General features: G+C 38.1%; 2 protein-coding genes across 4 annotated transcripts; one reads left to right on the forward strand and one right to left on the reverse strand.

The window, feature by feature from the left end:
• Positions 1–3,226: 3,226 nt before the first annotated feature.
• Positions 3,227–8,677, forward strand: LOC121808467 (casein kinase 1-like protein 2). Of its 2 annotated transcripts, none has more exons than XM_042208977.1 (14): positions 3,227–3,578; positions 3,663–3,703; positions 4,796–4,865; positions 4,966–5,114; positions 5,240–5,335; positions 5,420–5,490; positions 6,285–6,346; positions 6,448–6,511; positions 6,585–6,669; positions 6,746–6,872; positions 6,989–7,071; positions 7,145–7,208; positions 7,350–7,486; positions 7,933–8,677. In XM_042208977.1, exons 1-14 carry the CDS (start codon positions 3,503–3,505, stop codon positions 8,230–8,232), a joined length of 1,425 nt encoding a protein of 474 aa, XP_042064911.1. In that variant the 5' UTR covers positions 3,227–3,502; the 3' UTR covers positions 8,233–8,677. The 2 variants fall into 2 exon arrangements, with proteins under 2 accessions (XP_042064911.1, XP_042064912.1); XM_042208978.1 differs by having other exon boundaries at positions 7,353–7,486.
• A 2,256-nt stretch (positions 8,678–10,933) lies between these two features.
• Positions 10,934–15,493, reverse strand: LOC121808402. Of its 2 annotated transcripts, XM_042208878.1 has the most exons (7): positions 14,894–15,493; positions 13,639–13,770; positions 12,959–13,039; positions 12,440–12,580; positions 11,923–11,979; positions 11,310–11,405; positions 10,934–11,223 (listed from the first exon to the last, which is right to left on the reverse strand). In XM_042208878.1, exons 1-7 carry the CDS (start codon positions 15,098–15,100, stop codon positions 11,020–11,022), a joined length of 918 nt encoding a protein of 305 aa, XP_042064812.1. In that variant the 5' UTR covers positions 15,101–15,493; the 3' UTR covers positions 10,934–11,019. The 2 variants fall into 2 exon arrangements, with proteins under 2 accessions (XP_042064812.1, XP_042064814.1); XM_042208880.1 differs by lacking the exon at positions 12,959–13,039 and having other exon boundaries at positions 14,894–15,492.
• Positions 15,494–15,789: the final 296 nt, after the last annotated feature.

Consider the following 15,789-nt stretch of genomic DNA (forward strand, 5'->3'; position numbering starts at 1 on the left):
GTGGATGTTGAGTTGGCCTAGGAACTTTGGGTGCGTTGTGTCTTCATACATAGACGTCATCCTAGACTCTCTTTAAACCTTATTTCCGCTGCTATATTTTTTTTGAACTGTGCCTCAATACTTTATTCCATATCGTACTGTGTTTGAGCATGTTTAATGGTGTTAGGCTTTAATCTGATGTTTACCTTGTTTCTCTAAAATGGTTTTTCGTGAACTAAACCAAATGTTTTCTTTTGGAAGTTAATTGTTTTTTTTTTATTTATTTTCTCCGCTGCTTATTTTGAAAAAATCATTTTGTCTTAAGTCGTTGCTAATTAATAATAAATTTATAACATTAAGTTCTTTAAACTAAAAATTTGTTGTCCCTTGGTCACGATCGTCTCGTTTGTAGTACCCCTAGTATGGGCGGCATGACAATTTGTAACTTTTCGATTAACTTTTAAACTCTCAAATTACGCTATAAAATGGATTCCGGTGGATACTCAAGTCCTAGTAGCCCGATGTCACGTAGTACGATCCGGACTTCAGTACGGATTCCTACGGTCTCTCCGACATGGAGCCGTCTCCAACCCGCCCTGCAGCCGCTTCCCCTCGCGCCGCCGCCGCCCCCGCCAGAAAGAAGCGGACCAAGCACCGGACGCACAAGTTGCCACCTCCGACAACTTGTGAAGAGTACGCCCCCGGCCGTACGAACTACCAGCTGCATGAAACCCTCGTCTTGGCGAGGTGTTGGGTGGATATATCGGAGGACCCGATATTCGTGAACAACCAGAAGCAGCTCGCGTACTGGGAGCGCATCGCCGATCGCTACAATGAGGCGAAGCCGCCGAGCGCGTACAAGCGCCAACGGGAGCAGCTCCGCAAGCACTGGGATCAGGTGAAGAAGCAAGTCAACATGTTCGCGGCAGAGTACGAGAAGTGCTTGAGGGATCAGGGAAGCGGCGAGAGCTTGAGCGAAGTGCGTGATATAGTGTTGTTGTCGTACCAGTCCATGTACGACGACTTCAAGCATTTCAACATCTGGGCGCCCTTGAGGGACAAGCAGAAGTTCCAAGGCGGGATTCTGCACACCGGTGCGGCGAAGAGGACGAAGACCACCGACACTGGTGGATACACGACCAGCGAAAGCGGAACTCGTCCGGTAGACCTCAACCAGACGTGCACGGAGGAAGAGAGTTCCGGCACACCGATGTCCTCCCGGCAGCGTCTCATAGGCGTCAAGGCTGCGAAGAACAAGGGGAAGGCGAAGGCGACATCCTCCTCGGCTGCCGCCCCCCATCGCCGATCCCGATCCCGACCCGACCCCGACGACGATCCAGGCGACACTTGCCTACGCGGATTTGGCGACAACCTCGATGGCGCGGACGTTGTTGATTATGTACAACGCCCTTATGAAGTGTACGGATCCGGCCCAAGCCGAGCGCCTCCAGAGGTTGAGCGATGAGTTGAACCGGAAGTTGGGGCTTTTGTAGGATAGTCATTTTTTTTATTTCTAACTCGTGTAACTTTTTTTTAATCAAGGAATTTTTTGCCATTCTTTTAGTTAATCGTTGTGTTTTTTAATAAGTTTGCATTTATATATTTGAAAACATTTAAATTAAATAACAAAACAATAGTAAAATGCTTAGGGCGCCCCTTAGGGCGCTCCACTGCAGGTGGAAGGACAGGAGGATAAAATGCTGATATGGCGGTGCATAGGGCAGGCTTTAGGGCGCTCCATCGTGGATGGCCTAAAGGACATATAACCTGAACCTAAAATTCAAATTCTCTACAAGGTGCTAAAAACAATTGCAATAATAATAATGTAATAATAATAATGTAATAATAACTGAGGATAAAATGCTGATATGGCGGATAAAATGCTAATAATAATAACCTAAACCCAAATTCTCTACAGAAGGATAAAATGCTGATATGGCGGTGCATAGGGCAGGCTTTAGGGCGCTCCATCATAAATGGCCTAAAGGACATATAACGTGAACCTAAAATTCAAATTCTCTACAAGGTGCTAAAAACAATTGCAATAATAATAATGTAATAATAACTGAGCTCCGAAGTGTTGTCCAAACCTAAATCAAAGTGTAACGATTCAAGATTTCTCACACGAACTAAAATTGACATAGATGAACTTCCAATTGCACTAGAAGTTGAAGAGGGGCTAGTAAGGGAGATTTTCGAATATCTCCAATTACTTCAATGATGGTTCGAGTTATGACATTAGGGGCTTTTACAGAAGCTTTTGAGTACTAGGATATGCCACTAATCAAAAGTAAGTATTCTATCCTTTGACCTTTATTTTAGCTTATTCATACATGCATTTTGATTTGATTAATATTTATTTTTATTGATAAATGAACATAAATTTAGTAGCCGCATCATAATGAATCCAAACATATTCAAGCATGACACTTTTAATATTAAGTATTAATCACTTTATCATTAAGCCAACACATGTACACTTGATTGATAATGAGTGGATTTGAATTCAAAACCTCTCATTTTAAATGATTTAAAAAGTCTTGGACACGAACACTGTAGAAATGCAATTTTATAAGTATAAAATCAAAGGTCTAATTTATTCTATTTAAAGACACTTAAATAGACACTTTTTTTTAGTGTGGAGTTACTATAGTCTATAAATAAGAAAACTGAAATGAATTTGAGTCCTATCGAGAGAATATGTTTTGAAGAATAGAGACCAATATTTGAAGCAATTTTAAACTTACATTGGATCGAGATATATCTCTATGAGTACTGACTAGTGACTCAAGTAGTAATCTTATTTGTTGAAATATATATTTATAAGTATTTTTAAAAATATTTGCTAGACCATTTTCAGTTTGACTAACATTTTCTTTTTTAGAGGGATTGAAATTCCAACCCAAATTTTTAATTTTAAAATAAAAATAAAGTTAAACTAAAAGACCTTCTATGTGATAACAATCCTTGATTAATAAAAACGACTTACTAACCAACTTTAAATTGGTTTTAATAATAGTAATAATAATTGGTAAATGACAACCACCAAAGTAGAAGTTAGCTTTACAATAAAAAAAATTAAAATCGCGACACATACACACGCCAATGCCAGGTTGGATGGAAAAGGCGTCACGTGAGTCACGTGACCGAACTCATATCTACTCTTATCGAGAATCAGAATTCCACGCTCCAGCCAGGCGCGTGCTTACACCCTCCCTACGTTTTTTTTCTCAACCGAATCAAAGGGAAAAAACCTTCAACACTGAAACACACGCATATATCTGTCAACACAGTTGCTGAAGAAGGATTTTTTCCCCTTTCTTCTCTCTTCTATCTCCCACTCTAACTCCTAAAGCCTAGTGCTACTGCTGTCAGAACTGGAAATTAATCTCGATCAAATCATTCACTTGCTAGATCCAGCCGAAACTGTGCAGCCGCCGAGATCCATATGTAGGGTTTGCTTGCCGCTTAATTTAGCGTTCTGAGTGGATAATTTTCATCTAGAAATCCGAGGGTTTTGTTGATGGAGCCGCGAGTTGGAAACAAGTATCGATTGGGTCGGAAGATTGGCAGCGGATCTTTTGGAGAGATCTATCTTGGTAGGTTTTGTTTTTTTGGTTGAATTTCTGGTCTTTGCTCTGGGTTTCTGGTTTGTTGATTTAGTGTTTGTTTTGTGTATGCAGGGACAAATATTCAGACTAATGATGAAGTGGCAATTAAGCTAGTAAGTTCTGCTGTTTCTCTATTTTTAAATGTGTTTCTTATAGCATCTTCTTTGTTGAATGGTGAGGTGTCTTACTTTTCGAAGTTATGAATATTGCTTCACTTAGGTTTTTCACTATCTGCTTGTCCTTTTGTTCTTGTCGTGTTAGCTTGAACTCAACTTGTTTGACTTGAATGCTCGTATGTGATTAATCCAGTTGCAAATTATGAGTTTTGATTGCTATGACTGTGGTTTAGTTTAGAAACATGTAACACAAAGACTTGACGTCAATTTGGATGGAATGTAGCTACAGTATCCATTCAGCTCTACTTTCCTTTTATCTCAGAATTAAGGGTTTTTAATTGCTTTTCATGATTGGTGGCTTGTTGTGTCTAGCTTTCCCTACTTTGTAGCTTCAAACTCAATACTCCCCCCGTCCCCCAAATATTGTCACAGTTTGACCGGGTACGGGTTTTAAGAAATATAATGGAAAGTGGGTTGAAAAAGTTGGTAGGTTGTGGGTCCTACTTTTAAAGTATTAGTTTTATAATAAAATGTGAGTAGGAATAAGTTAGTGGAATATGAGGTCCACTTCCAAAAATGGTAAAAAGTGAAATGTGACAAATTTTGTGGGACTGTCGGAAATGGAAAAATGTGACAATTTGAGGGATTGAGGGAGTATCTTTTCTTCACCGCAGCTTTACTTGCTTGTAAAGATGTTTCTTATTCACCTTGTATGGAACTTGGTGGTGCTTGTAAAACTAATAATATGAAACTACATTTCTGTCATTTGATTTTGCAAAATAAAAGGATATCTCTCTACTTTTTAGTTGGACCACGTCTAACCTTGATTAAAACATACCTTGCGTTTTCAGAGAAATGGAAACCATTGTGTCTACCTTCACATAGTTGGCGGTTGCTCAATTATTAAGAATTGGGAACTGCAATGGTTTTTATAATTATATTGCATATCGTTTTGCTGCACTATTAACAAGCGTCCTCATATTTAAGAAAATGTTGTGTGTGCTGAGGATGTTGCGCTTGCAAATTCAGCAGTAGTGTTGATAATTTCTTCTTCCCTATAGTTTTTTATGCCACAATTGTTGTTTTCAGGAAAATGTGAAGACAAAACATCCTCAATTGCTCTACGAGTCAAAATTGTACAGAATTTTACAAGGCGGAAGTAATTCTTTAAGCAGAACGCTCACTTTGTTGTTTACTCATCGACCAAATTTTTATATTAATTATGTCACAAACTCTTAACTTTCACAACAACTCTGCAGCTGGGGTACCAAATGTAAGATGGTTTGGCGTGGAAGGAGACTACAATGTTCTGGTTATGGACTTGCTTGGGCCCAGTCTTGAAGATCTTTTCAATTTTTGCAGTAGGAAACTCTCTCTGAAGACAGTTCTCATGCTCGCTGATCAAATGGTCATTGTTTTTATATTTTAGCTTTATCTCTTTTCTAATGACATTGCTACTAAAGAAAATTGTTTTTCTTAGCGTTAGTTACATTGATATCTTTAGTCATAAGGTTTGCCTAATTGCTCTTTCAGATTAATCGTGTTGAGTTTGTTCATTCAAAATCATTTTTGCATCGAGATATCAAGCCAGATAATTTCCTTATGGGCTTGGGACGACGTGCCAATCAGGTCCTCTTGCAATTTGTATTTTTTTTCTGTAATAGCAGAATTTGTTTGCTGAATGGAGTTTGTTTCGGCTGGCAATATTATTAGGTCTACGTCATTGATTTTGGTCTGGCAAAGAAATACAGAGACAGTTCTAATCATCAACATATTCCTTACAGGTAAGATGAGCATCAGTATTGCAACAGAATTCAAAATGTGGGAGATTCTCATGATTCAATCTCAATTTCTCGTATAGCTACACTGTGCATTGAGTTTGATTGCATGGTTTCAAGTTGTATAAAATTAGGGTTGCAGTCACATGTCATGTATACTGTAGAGTCTTGGCCATGTAAACTTCCTATTGTCTTAAATGAATTTTATGTTCATATAAACAAAAGCTGCCAAAACCGGTTTGTAGGTTTCAACTTCTTGTGAGAAACCTTTGTGTGTCTTTCATTTTTTATTTTTCAACTATAAGCCCTGGTTGAATTGGGAGGCCATAATTTTAGACTGTTTTAATTTCTAATGAGTAAGCCTGTTACCATTATTGTAAGAATTAGGAAAAAGATTCAGCCTTCTTGTTGATATTATTTTCTTTATAAACATTAGCTCTGAAGCAATATTTATTTTTCTAAATTTCTGATCTACCTAATGTCTGTTTTTATCTGTATGATAATCCAGTCCACAGATATAAGTACATTGGCATGCCCGGTTTGAATTTAAATTTATGTCGCATCTTGCTTTCACTTGTAGACTGAATTGTTAAGTTGTGAAGTGATGAGTGCATGCTCCATATCACTTCCACATGTAGACTAGACTGTTCTCACTCGAAGTAAACATTGAGGGATCTTCTGGAGTAAATTCTTTCCTTGTGTCGAACGCCAGTTTTTGAAACACTTTTTTTCATTGAACTTTTGTATCGTGGATTAAAGTTAATTTTGATGTACATTATTAAAATTTGCAACCACTGCAGGGAGAACAAAAACTTGACTGGGACCGCACGATATGCCAGTATGAATACTCACCTGGGTATAGGTATATTTCATTATTGTTCCATGCATTATTAATACTTGATTATTACAGTGATATCGGGAAAATTTACTATTTTACTGAGATGCTATTGATGTTGTCCATAGAACAAAGCAGGAGAGATGATTTGGAATCTCTCGGATTTGTGCTGATGTATTTCTTAAGAGGAAGGTAGTTAATTCATCATATACTGTAGTTTCTATTGATGTACTTTGAATTGCCAATTAACATGTCCTCTGTATAGCCTTCCTTGGCAGGGACTAAAAGCAGGAACTAAGAAACAGAAATATGAGAAAATAAGTGAGAAAAAGGTCTCAACCTCTATTGAGGTAAGTACCTGGACTATTGTGGTTGGACATGCTTGCTTTAGGTGTAGGTATATATGTCATCTTACATTCCTTCCAGGCTTTGTGCAGGGGTTATCCAACCGAGGTCGCATCATATTTTCATTATTGCCGTTCACTGCGCTTTGAAGATAAACCAGATTATGCTTATCTTAAGAGGATATTCCGTGACCTCTTCATTCGTGAAGGTCGGGATATTTCTTCCAGTTTTCCCATTTAGAAAACACCATTCTATGGCACAATATATTGAGCTTAGAAGGGTGATAAAAAAGCTTAATTGATTCCTTAAATGTTTTCCCTGCAGGTTTCCAGTTTGACTATGTTTTTGACTGGACCATCTTGAAGTATCAGCAGTCCCAGATGGCTGCTCCTCCTTCACGTCCTCTGGTAATTAACTAAAAACCTTTTTAAACTTTTAAAGCATAATACCTAAATTTATGGATTTATTTGCTTCTTTCAGGGCCCAGGAGCTGGGACAAGCTCAGCTCTACCCCCTGCAATTCCCAGTGGTGAACGGCTGCCTGGTATGTTAATGCATTTTATGCTAATAATGTTTTCCTTTTTTCCCATCTCGGCTGAAAATTTCATATCTGTGCTTTTTATCTCTCATGGTGTGACTTATATTGATCTGCCATTTTGTGATCTTTCCTTGTTTGACTTCACAGCAGGTGATGAAGAAGGAAGGGTAGTTGGAACTTCTTCAGGAGATCCTTCTGGAAGAAGATCCGGACAGATAACAAATGCTAGAATATCCAGAGAGAAGAGTCCAGCTGCAACTGATTTAGCAAGCAAGGATGCTTTGGTAAGCTATTAATTTGTTGTTGTTGGTTCCAGATTTTGTAAGTGGCTTTGAATATATAGTGGATGAACTGATGAAAGTACAAGTACATCATGATAACTTAAAAATCATATCGGTTTCCGTCACACTAAATGTGAAGCATTTCCTTTTTGGCACGGGATTTATGTTGTGCTGTTTTTTGAGTAGATAGAATAAAGTAAGAGAGAATATGGTAGATATGATGTTGTTTCTATTTTAGGAAATGTGTTACTTTTTATGGGTCAACACAAAAAGGAAAACATGTCACTTTTAATGGGATGGAGGGAGTATATGTATCGAGTTGGGAGTCCAGACTGTGTTCAAGCATTTACTGCTATGATCTTTTTTATCTTTCCCTTTCCTGTTACTGCTCACTATTTTGTCTAATTTATTTTGTTATATAGTATTGCTTAGCTAATTGAATTTTGCAGCTCTCAAACTCCACCATCTTCGGAAGGTCTAGCGGAACACTGAGACGTGGGACTGTTTCTGGAAGCCGCGGAACTTTTACTTTGGGAAATGATTCTGATCCTAGTCGCTCTCGGACGCCTGAGGCTAGTCCAGCTACTGCAAACAAAACATCAAGTGGACAAAGAAGCTTTCCGCTTGGTGGATCCTCCAATGCAAAGCATACTTCTTCTGGGATGAATAGTTCTGGCATTAAGAATTATGATTCTACAATAAAGGGTATTGAGAGTTTGCATTTTGATGATGAAGAGAGGTTTCACTGAAAAACAACGGTAAGCACATGCCTGTAAATCATAAAAAATTGTGTGATTTGACTGACCATCTGCGGGGATTTAACTTTGTTGATAAACTCAACTACTGACTGTCACTGGTGGAGATGTGAAACTCGAGAAACGAGTTGTCGGTGACGAGGATAGATAAAACTTGAGTGGGTTGTAGGTGCGTTCGTTCGAGTTGGGAGTTGTGGTGTGGGTCTTTTTTCCATGTGCCCTTCTCTTCTTCAGGTCTCTGCCTGGGGTCTTGAGTGTAAAACTGACCAGTGGTCTTCGCAAAGCTATTACCAATTTCAAATACTGCAGTTTTAATTGTAACCTTTTAAAAAATATATATATTGGCGCAGCTCCACAACTGCTTATGCATCTCTGTATCATGCTTGATTTGATATATTTAAATAACTTCAAGTTTGACTGCTTTTGCAGTTTACATGTATCTTTCGAATTTGAGGGCTTCAAATTTTTTGAATTTTTTTATTTAAAGAAGGGTATTAGAGCACATCCCCATCGCTGGCTCAATGCCGAGACAACATCGAGATAGCGATGAGGATGCTCCGTCTCGTCCCGTATCCCTCCGCCAAGAGGAGGGTGGCGAGCTGGCTCGCCATGCGCGTTGGCCACGTGGCGAGCTCTCGTGCGGCCGTGATGCCCACTTGCCGGCCCACGAGTGGGCGTCGCTTATATCAGTTGAATTTTTTTTGTTTTTTTTTTAAAATTTCCATTAAAAAATCGGGAAAAAAATTTCCTCAAAAATACTAGCCGTTTTTTCCGTTATTTAATTTTTTTTTCTATTTTTTTAAGCCCCTAATTACTTTTATAAATATCAAATCATTCCCACAAATTGTTTATCATAAAAAAAAACTATCTATTCTTATTCAAACACTCTACATTCTTCATCTCAAAACATTATTCTTCTCCCAAATTTAATTCATTTATGGATCCATTTGAGCAAATACGTTAAATGATGGAAGAATCGCTAGAAGTAGATCGACGCAGGGAGGAGGAAGCCGCGGCGCCTCAAAAGCGACCCCGGAAATACATCCATCGTGATTGGGAGGAAGCCGCTTCAAGGTTGGTACGAGATTACTTTTGTGAGAACCAGGTATGTGTAGATACCTACTTCCCTCGCCGTTTCTGCATGCAACGGGAGCTATTTCTGTATATCGCAAATACATTGGCGGTCCGGGAAGAGTACTTACAAGAAGGGTTCGAAGCTATTGGCCGTCCCAGTCTCACGACGCTCCAGAAATGTACTGCAGGAATCCGTCAGCTTGCTACTGGACAAACGACGGATTTGTTCGACGAGTACCTGCACATTGGGGACAGTACTGGGAGACTGTGTTTAATGAACTTCTGCAGAGGCGTCAGGGCAGCTTTCACCGACGAATTTCTCCGAAAGCCAAGCACCTCAAATTGTCAGTTTCTGCTTCGACTTCACGAAACAGTCCACGGATTTCCCGGGATGCTTGGCAGCGTCGATTGCATGCATTGGCAATGAAAGAATTGTCCTGTGGCGTGTAGGGGATCATACACGAGCGGCCACAAAGGCACCCACCCCACCGTTATACTCGAGGTCGTTGCCGAGTACCGGCTATGGATTTGACATGCGTTTTTTGGGGTCCCCGGATCAAACAACGACATCAACTTGCTCAACCAATCCGACCTCTTCAGCGAAGTTTTGAATGGTAAAGCGTCGGCCATCAACTTCACCGCTAACAACTGCCAGTATAAAATGTGGTACTATCTTGCCGACGGCATCTATCCGAAGTGGCCAACCTTCGTGAAGACGTTCAACACACCGATAAACGAAAAACATGCTCTTTTTGCGCAGAAGCAAGAGGCTGCTCGCAAGGATGTGGAGAGAGCGTTCGGGGTTCTACAAGCTTGATTCCACATGATCAAATCCCCGGCTCGTACGTGGTTTATGGAGAATATGGTCGACATCATGTATACGTGCATAATCTTGCACAACATGATTGTCGCCGACGAAGGACCTGAAGTGGGAAATTAGTTCCGACCCTGAAACCCCGGAAGGCTCTACCGCAAGTAGTCCGCCTCGCAGTGGAGTGCATCCTTCTTTGCAAGAGCGAATGTGTGTTCGGGCAAGGACACGTGATTCTACCGCCCACGCCCAACTCCAGAAGGATCTAATGGTGCACATTTGGACAAAAATTGACAACCGTTAGACGATCACCGCATCACTTTCCATGATTATGCAGATTTCAATAAATTGTAATATTAGAATTTCAATTATGTATTTTTCGTATTTTAAAATGTAATTTTCATGATTTTTAATGATTTTATGAATTATTAGTATTAATTTAATATTTCAATGAAATATTAATTAAATGTGTTGGAAATAAAAATGAAATTGAATGAATAGTTAAGGGAAGAGATGAAAGGTTGCATGTGCCATCTCTTAGTTAAGAGATGGAGTAAAAAGTACAGTGAGGTCCATGAATAGTTAAGGGATGAGACGATATTGAGACGGTATTGAGACAGGGATGTGGATGGCGATGGCCTTACTGTCAGTCCTGCTAGAGAAGCACAGCGGTGAAAAAGGGTTGTGACTGAATGATCATTAGTGTATGGGTTGATGATGAACATATATAGTTTTGTAAGTGAAAATTGATAAGGAGTGAAAAGATTTTACTACTCCTACAATTCTGCACATAAAAGCCAATGGCATCAATTAAAAAAACAACAAATTAATATGCATCAGCAAAAGTTGCTTATTAGCGTCTATTTACGCATGCTAGCTTAAAACAGCCCAAAGTTTCACAGCTTATTGTTCCAGCTTAACGTATGCTCAATGGTCTCAATGCAAAAACCAACTGATCCACCCAAAGCCATGGCCTCAGCTAGCCTAGATAGAGCTTCCATTTGAGATGACAATAGTAAGACCGTAGCTTCTGCAGCCTGCCTATGCGCAAAATCAACCTCATCCACTGTGAAACCCAGCCACCTATGTACCCTAGCAAACTGGCTTGCAGTTGACAATCTTCTGTTAGTTGCACATACAAATACGACGCAAGCATTCCATAAACAGATGTGCCAACTGAACTGACCTTCTCAACATCCGAGTGCAGTAACTCCGAGTATCCAAATAGCAGGTGTTCTGCTGCCATACCACCAAGTATCACACATGAAAATGTCTTGAGAGTCTGTTTTGAAATCATAGCATTAGAAAGGTGGAATCTGCCAAGTGACTGATGCCCGAATTATAACCGGGTAAAGAATTTTCAGAAAAGTTATCAAAAGAACAAGTAAAACTCCAATAACATAAATGGGTGACAGCACAAACTTATTCAAAAAAGTATTAGATGAACATGAAACTTTAATGGTCATGGGTCAAATTTGTAGAGAAGTGTTTATTCATTTCATACCCTCTGCAACTCTGCAACTCAGCTCTTATACAGGTAAGTTCTCGATACATTTCTGCTAAAAATCATAGGCCAATCAGACCTTAGCAGATGATAGAGCTTATCACAAGGTTTTGGACCATCCTGCTACACAAAAATATTTTTGTCTGTGACGTTTATATATATGTATTCTTGGTCGCTTAAAGCAAAAATTCTACTTCATTTGTATTATACTGAACCATCCCATCCCACCCCAGCGCCAAAACAAAAGTGTGCCTGATGATGTTGCTCAAGGAAAGTAGAAAAGTCAATGTCCAACCTCTTTATTGAGCTTCCCTTTGGAGAAGGTTCTATTTGACATGGGATCAATACCAACCTGCAAATTATAACTACGACAGTTAACCAGGAACTTTGAATGTCCGGAAAATAGAATATTAGTCAGAAGAGTGCATCCTCCAACTCCCATCTACCATAATCTATCATAGTGCATAAATATTGGGGTCAAAAATTCAAATTAAATCTATATACTAATATTTTTGGGAAACCATCGTGAGGATGGAAAGCTTCTAATAAATCGAAACATCATAAGTATGACTTTTGAGAGGACGTATTAGATAAATGTGTTATCCCTCCAAGCAGTTGAGTTGTCAGATGCAGTAGTGAATAGAAGTAAAAGACTGAGATTTAATCTGTATGAATAACAAAAGCAAATCATTCATAATTCAGACATTCTTCCAACTGAATAAGATGTTTTACATGTAAAACATAAAACCATTTCCACAAATTTTCTGCAAATTAATCGATAATAAAAGTAATGAAATGATGATTGCACTTACTTCCCTAAGAAATTCAAAGCCAATGAATTCCACCTTCCCACAAGCAAGCTTGTCCTGCAATAGATCCTCTATGCTCGGTACTTTGTATCTTCTGGGCAAGACCCCAAGCATATAGCCAACTAGAAAGTGACCAGCTTCATGCTGAATAACATTATACTATATTGCTGAAGAATATCAAAGAAGAATATCCTTGATACAAATCACTGGTTTAACTAAGGATCGTTGATAAGTATGCTAACCTTAATATGAAAAAACTTAATATACAACTTATATCAAGGAAATTAATGATACTGATGCATAATATCTTAAGAGTGCCTTGAACCGAACATTTTAAGCAACAAACAGACTTAATAACTACTCCATATTACTATGCCAGTATGAATCACTACAGTAAATTACTGCAGATAACGCAATAAACAAGATAAGAAAACATCTACATTCAGCTATGTAAAACTCAGTGTAAAGTCGGTCATATTGTACTTAAGGTGTCGGTGATGGATATAACATTTTTGTACTTACTTGCAAGCACATCTGGCGATCTTCATATATAGAATCACAACTTTCTGCATCTGTAATTTGTCTAATATCTTTTGGCAAGATCTACACAAGTTCATTCTTAGCACAACTTAGAAAAAAAAAATTAAGGCAATTGAATGTGACATAGAGCATCTTAAAACAATCTTCTTCGTCTATTTTAGCGTCAACGCCAGTATGCATGTAGAAATCATGGATGATAATCACGATAAACATTGTAGCAAGTTAAAGTTGCATGGAAAAAGGGAACATATGTATGTTTAGCTTGTGCGTGAAGATATTGGCATAAAATAATAACTCAAGCTCTAGAAGATCTACTAAATTAACCAAAATCCAGTACTTGTTTTTCATCAGAAAAATAGACCTTAATTTGTAAATACTTGTATCAACATAATCTAAGTTTTGGACCAGGAACATACTTCAGATATGGCTCCATACTTTTCATCGATACCCACCTCCCAAGTTACTTGAGAACAAGGAAACTCTCAAGAAAATAATCCATATAGCATGTATAAAAACAGGCGTGCACCATTTCATGGGGATCAATTTTTTTCCATTTTTATGATAGTAAAGTTTCTAGTTTTAAAAAATTCCTACAAATGTGTCATGATTTGTAAGCACTACCAAGAAAATGCAGCACTAGAAAAAAGAAGATAACGGCATACTTCTACTTCTTCCTCCTGCAATTGAAACTCTAGACTACGCTTCAGGGATTGAAGGATCGCATCAATTACTAACTGCAGAGATGATTTTTTGCTCCTCCCAGCTAAATCAAAAGATGTTACTCTTCCAGAGACCTAAAATATTGAAATCTGCAAACAAATCAGAGTTTTAAAAAAATTGCTTGTAAATGTAGTTTCAGTTATCCACTGGTTAGCGGTTATAAATGAACCAGACTTCATTTTGTCGTGTCATTTTTAACCTAGCAAGTAAATTAATAACACAATGTAGTCTGCCAAAATCAGGAAGTTAAAGATCAATTTTATAGGTCTGACTAGATTGATAGAATGGTAGTCAAGGGAAATCACACACACTCAATATTCAATACTGTCAAAATCTAGACAAGCATTGATGCTTTTATTATCAAAGAAGAAACAAACAGAAACTTAGAAGATGTCATAATGCTCACCACCTTTCCGCTTGATTCAAATAGGGATATCTAGGGGATTCAAATTTCAAAGATATACCAACGCAAGGCTGGCACAATGAGGACTCACAATAAATGCAAAACAGCATAATTAAATATATTCCATCCTCTGGCCATGCTGATTCTATTTATTCGACGATTATTAAGTCAAGACCATTATTGTTTTTCTTTGAGGCAGTATCACAACATAACTATTCAATATGTTGATCAGGAAATTTTGTTTGACCTCGAGAGAGAGACATTTCGCAAGGAAATACTATATCTTTATTAGATATCCAAAACTAGCAAATCAAGATGTTCATCTTGCTAGGCAAGTAGGCAACTTCGATTGAACACAGAATATCAACAAATGAAAGACTAGCTATATCTTTAAACACACAATCTAAGAAGGTATGTGATCACCTCTTCATGCAAAATGTTAGTAAATTCTTAAGTTCTAGTATTAAGTAGCCACCATGGACTACTTGGTAAGGTGTTTCCAGAAATAATTTATGGAGTTGTATGTCCGTAACTGCAGGATTTTTTGGGACGCAAAATGTTGTTTTGATATTCTAGGGTCCAATTTGCAGAATTACTACTACATTTGTTGATTCAGAAAACCTTAGCAGTTCTATTTCAGTTAAATTCGTGATCATATTTTCAGTCACTTCTAAACAGAACAGCTATATTCTGGACAATGAAAAATAGATACATACATCTAACTCAAGGAAAAAATCATGATAACAAGATGAATTTAACAGAAGGCAATGTGAAACAAATAACGCCAATCGCACCTTTGGGACAGCGGCGGCACCGAAGCCCCGGATAAAGCCGGCAGGATGAGCCTTGAACTGCTTCATGAGAGATAACGCCGCCTTGCAATTCCCCTTCTCCAATTGTCTGTCCAACCTCACCATCGCTCTGCGACGCCGCATCGCCGCCTGTCCTTCCTTCGCTGATGAAATTGAAACCACTTTCACCGTCAAAATATGCCCCTCCATCGATTATGTAGGTAAAAACTACAGAGCGGCCCCAGACGACATCGTTTCAGCCACTTATTGGAATCAAATGGAGTACTATTTGTTTTCTTCCAAAAAAGAAAGGAGAAACTCTAGGTGATGTTGAATTATTTTGGAGTTTCGGGTGAAAATACGCTCAAATTGAGTGAAGATAAAGGATAATCTTGCATCACAATCACATTGATTGCATCATTTCTCGAGGTTGAGGCATAGTTAAAATCTATGCATTCTCGAGGATGAAGCACAGTTAATTTTTCATGATGCAGATTCCATTACACTAGGGATTAGAGGGCGTGTTCTGCTCTTTTGGGGATATTTGATCTCTCGGATAAGCTTTGCTTTCACTAATTTCAGTTATGTCAGTGATTGTTCACTATTGAAATCGTCAATTGTAGTGAATTTTCTATGAAATTTCAGGAAAATTCGGAGATATTTACAAATTGAAATGTATGTATAAAATAATAGGGGTAATTACATGTTTCATACAAAATGTTTTACTTTTGTTTCAATTTAGTACAAAAAGTATTAAGTTTACATATTTCATATAAAAAGTTACATTAATATTTTAAATTAATACATTCCGTTAAGTCATTGCTAAGACCGTTACTTCCAATTACATTATACATACAAAAAGTTTTATCAATGTTTCAAATTTATACAAAAAGTTTTAA

This window comes from Salvia splendens, chromosome 6 (assembly GCF_004379255.2).
Source record: "Salvia splendens isolate huo1 chromosome 6, SspV2, whole genome shotgun sequence".
In the NCBI taxonomy this organism is placed as follows: domain Eukaryota; kingdom Viridiplantae; phylum Streptophyta; class Magnoliopsida; order Lamiales; family Lamiaceae; genus Salvia; species Salvia splendens.

Bases quoted from the DNA above. Each gene is read 5' to 3' on its own strand.
- LOC121808402 (XM_042208878.1), bottom strand. From the start codon at position 15,100: ATGGAGGGGCATATTTTGACGGTGAAAGTGGTTTCAATTTCATCAGCG. The intron at 13,771-14,893 runs GTGCGATTGGCG...TCAATATTTTAG, and splicing joins GTGCCGCCGCTGTCCCAAAG to GTCTCTGGAAGAGTAACATC. The intron at 11,980-12,439 runs GTAAGTGCAATC...TATAATTTGCAG, and splicing joins GCTTTGAATTTCTTAGGGAA to GTTGGTATTGATCCCATGTC.
- LOC121808467 (XM_042208977.1), top strand. From the start codon at position 3,503: ATGGAGCCGCGAGTTGGAAACAAGTATCGATTGGGTCGGAAGATTGGC. The intron at 3,704-4,795 runs GTAAGTTCTGCT...TGTTGTTTTCAG, and splicing joins ATGAAGTGGCAATTAAGCTA to GAAAATGTGAAGACAAAACA. The intron at 5,491-6,284 runs GTAAGATGAGCA...CAACCACTGCAG, and splicing joins CATCAACATATTCCTTACAG to GGAGAACAAAAACTTGACTG.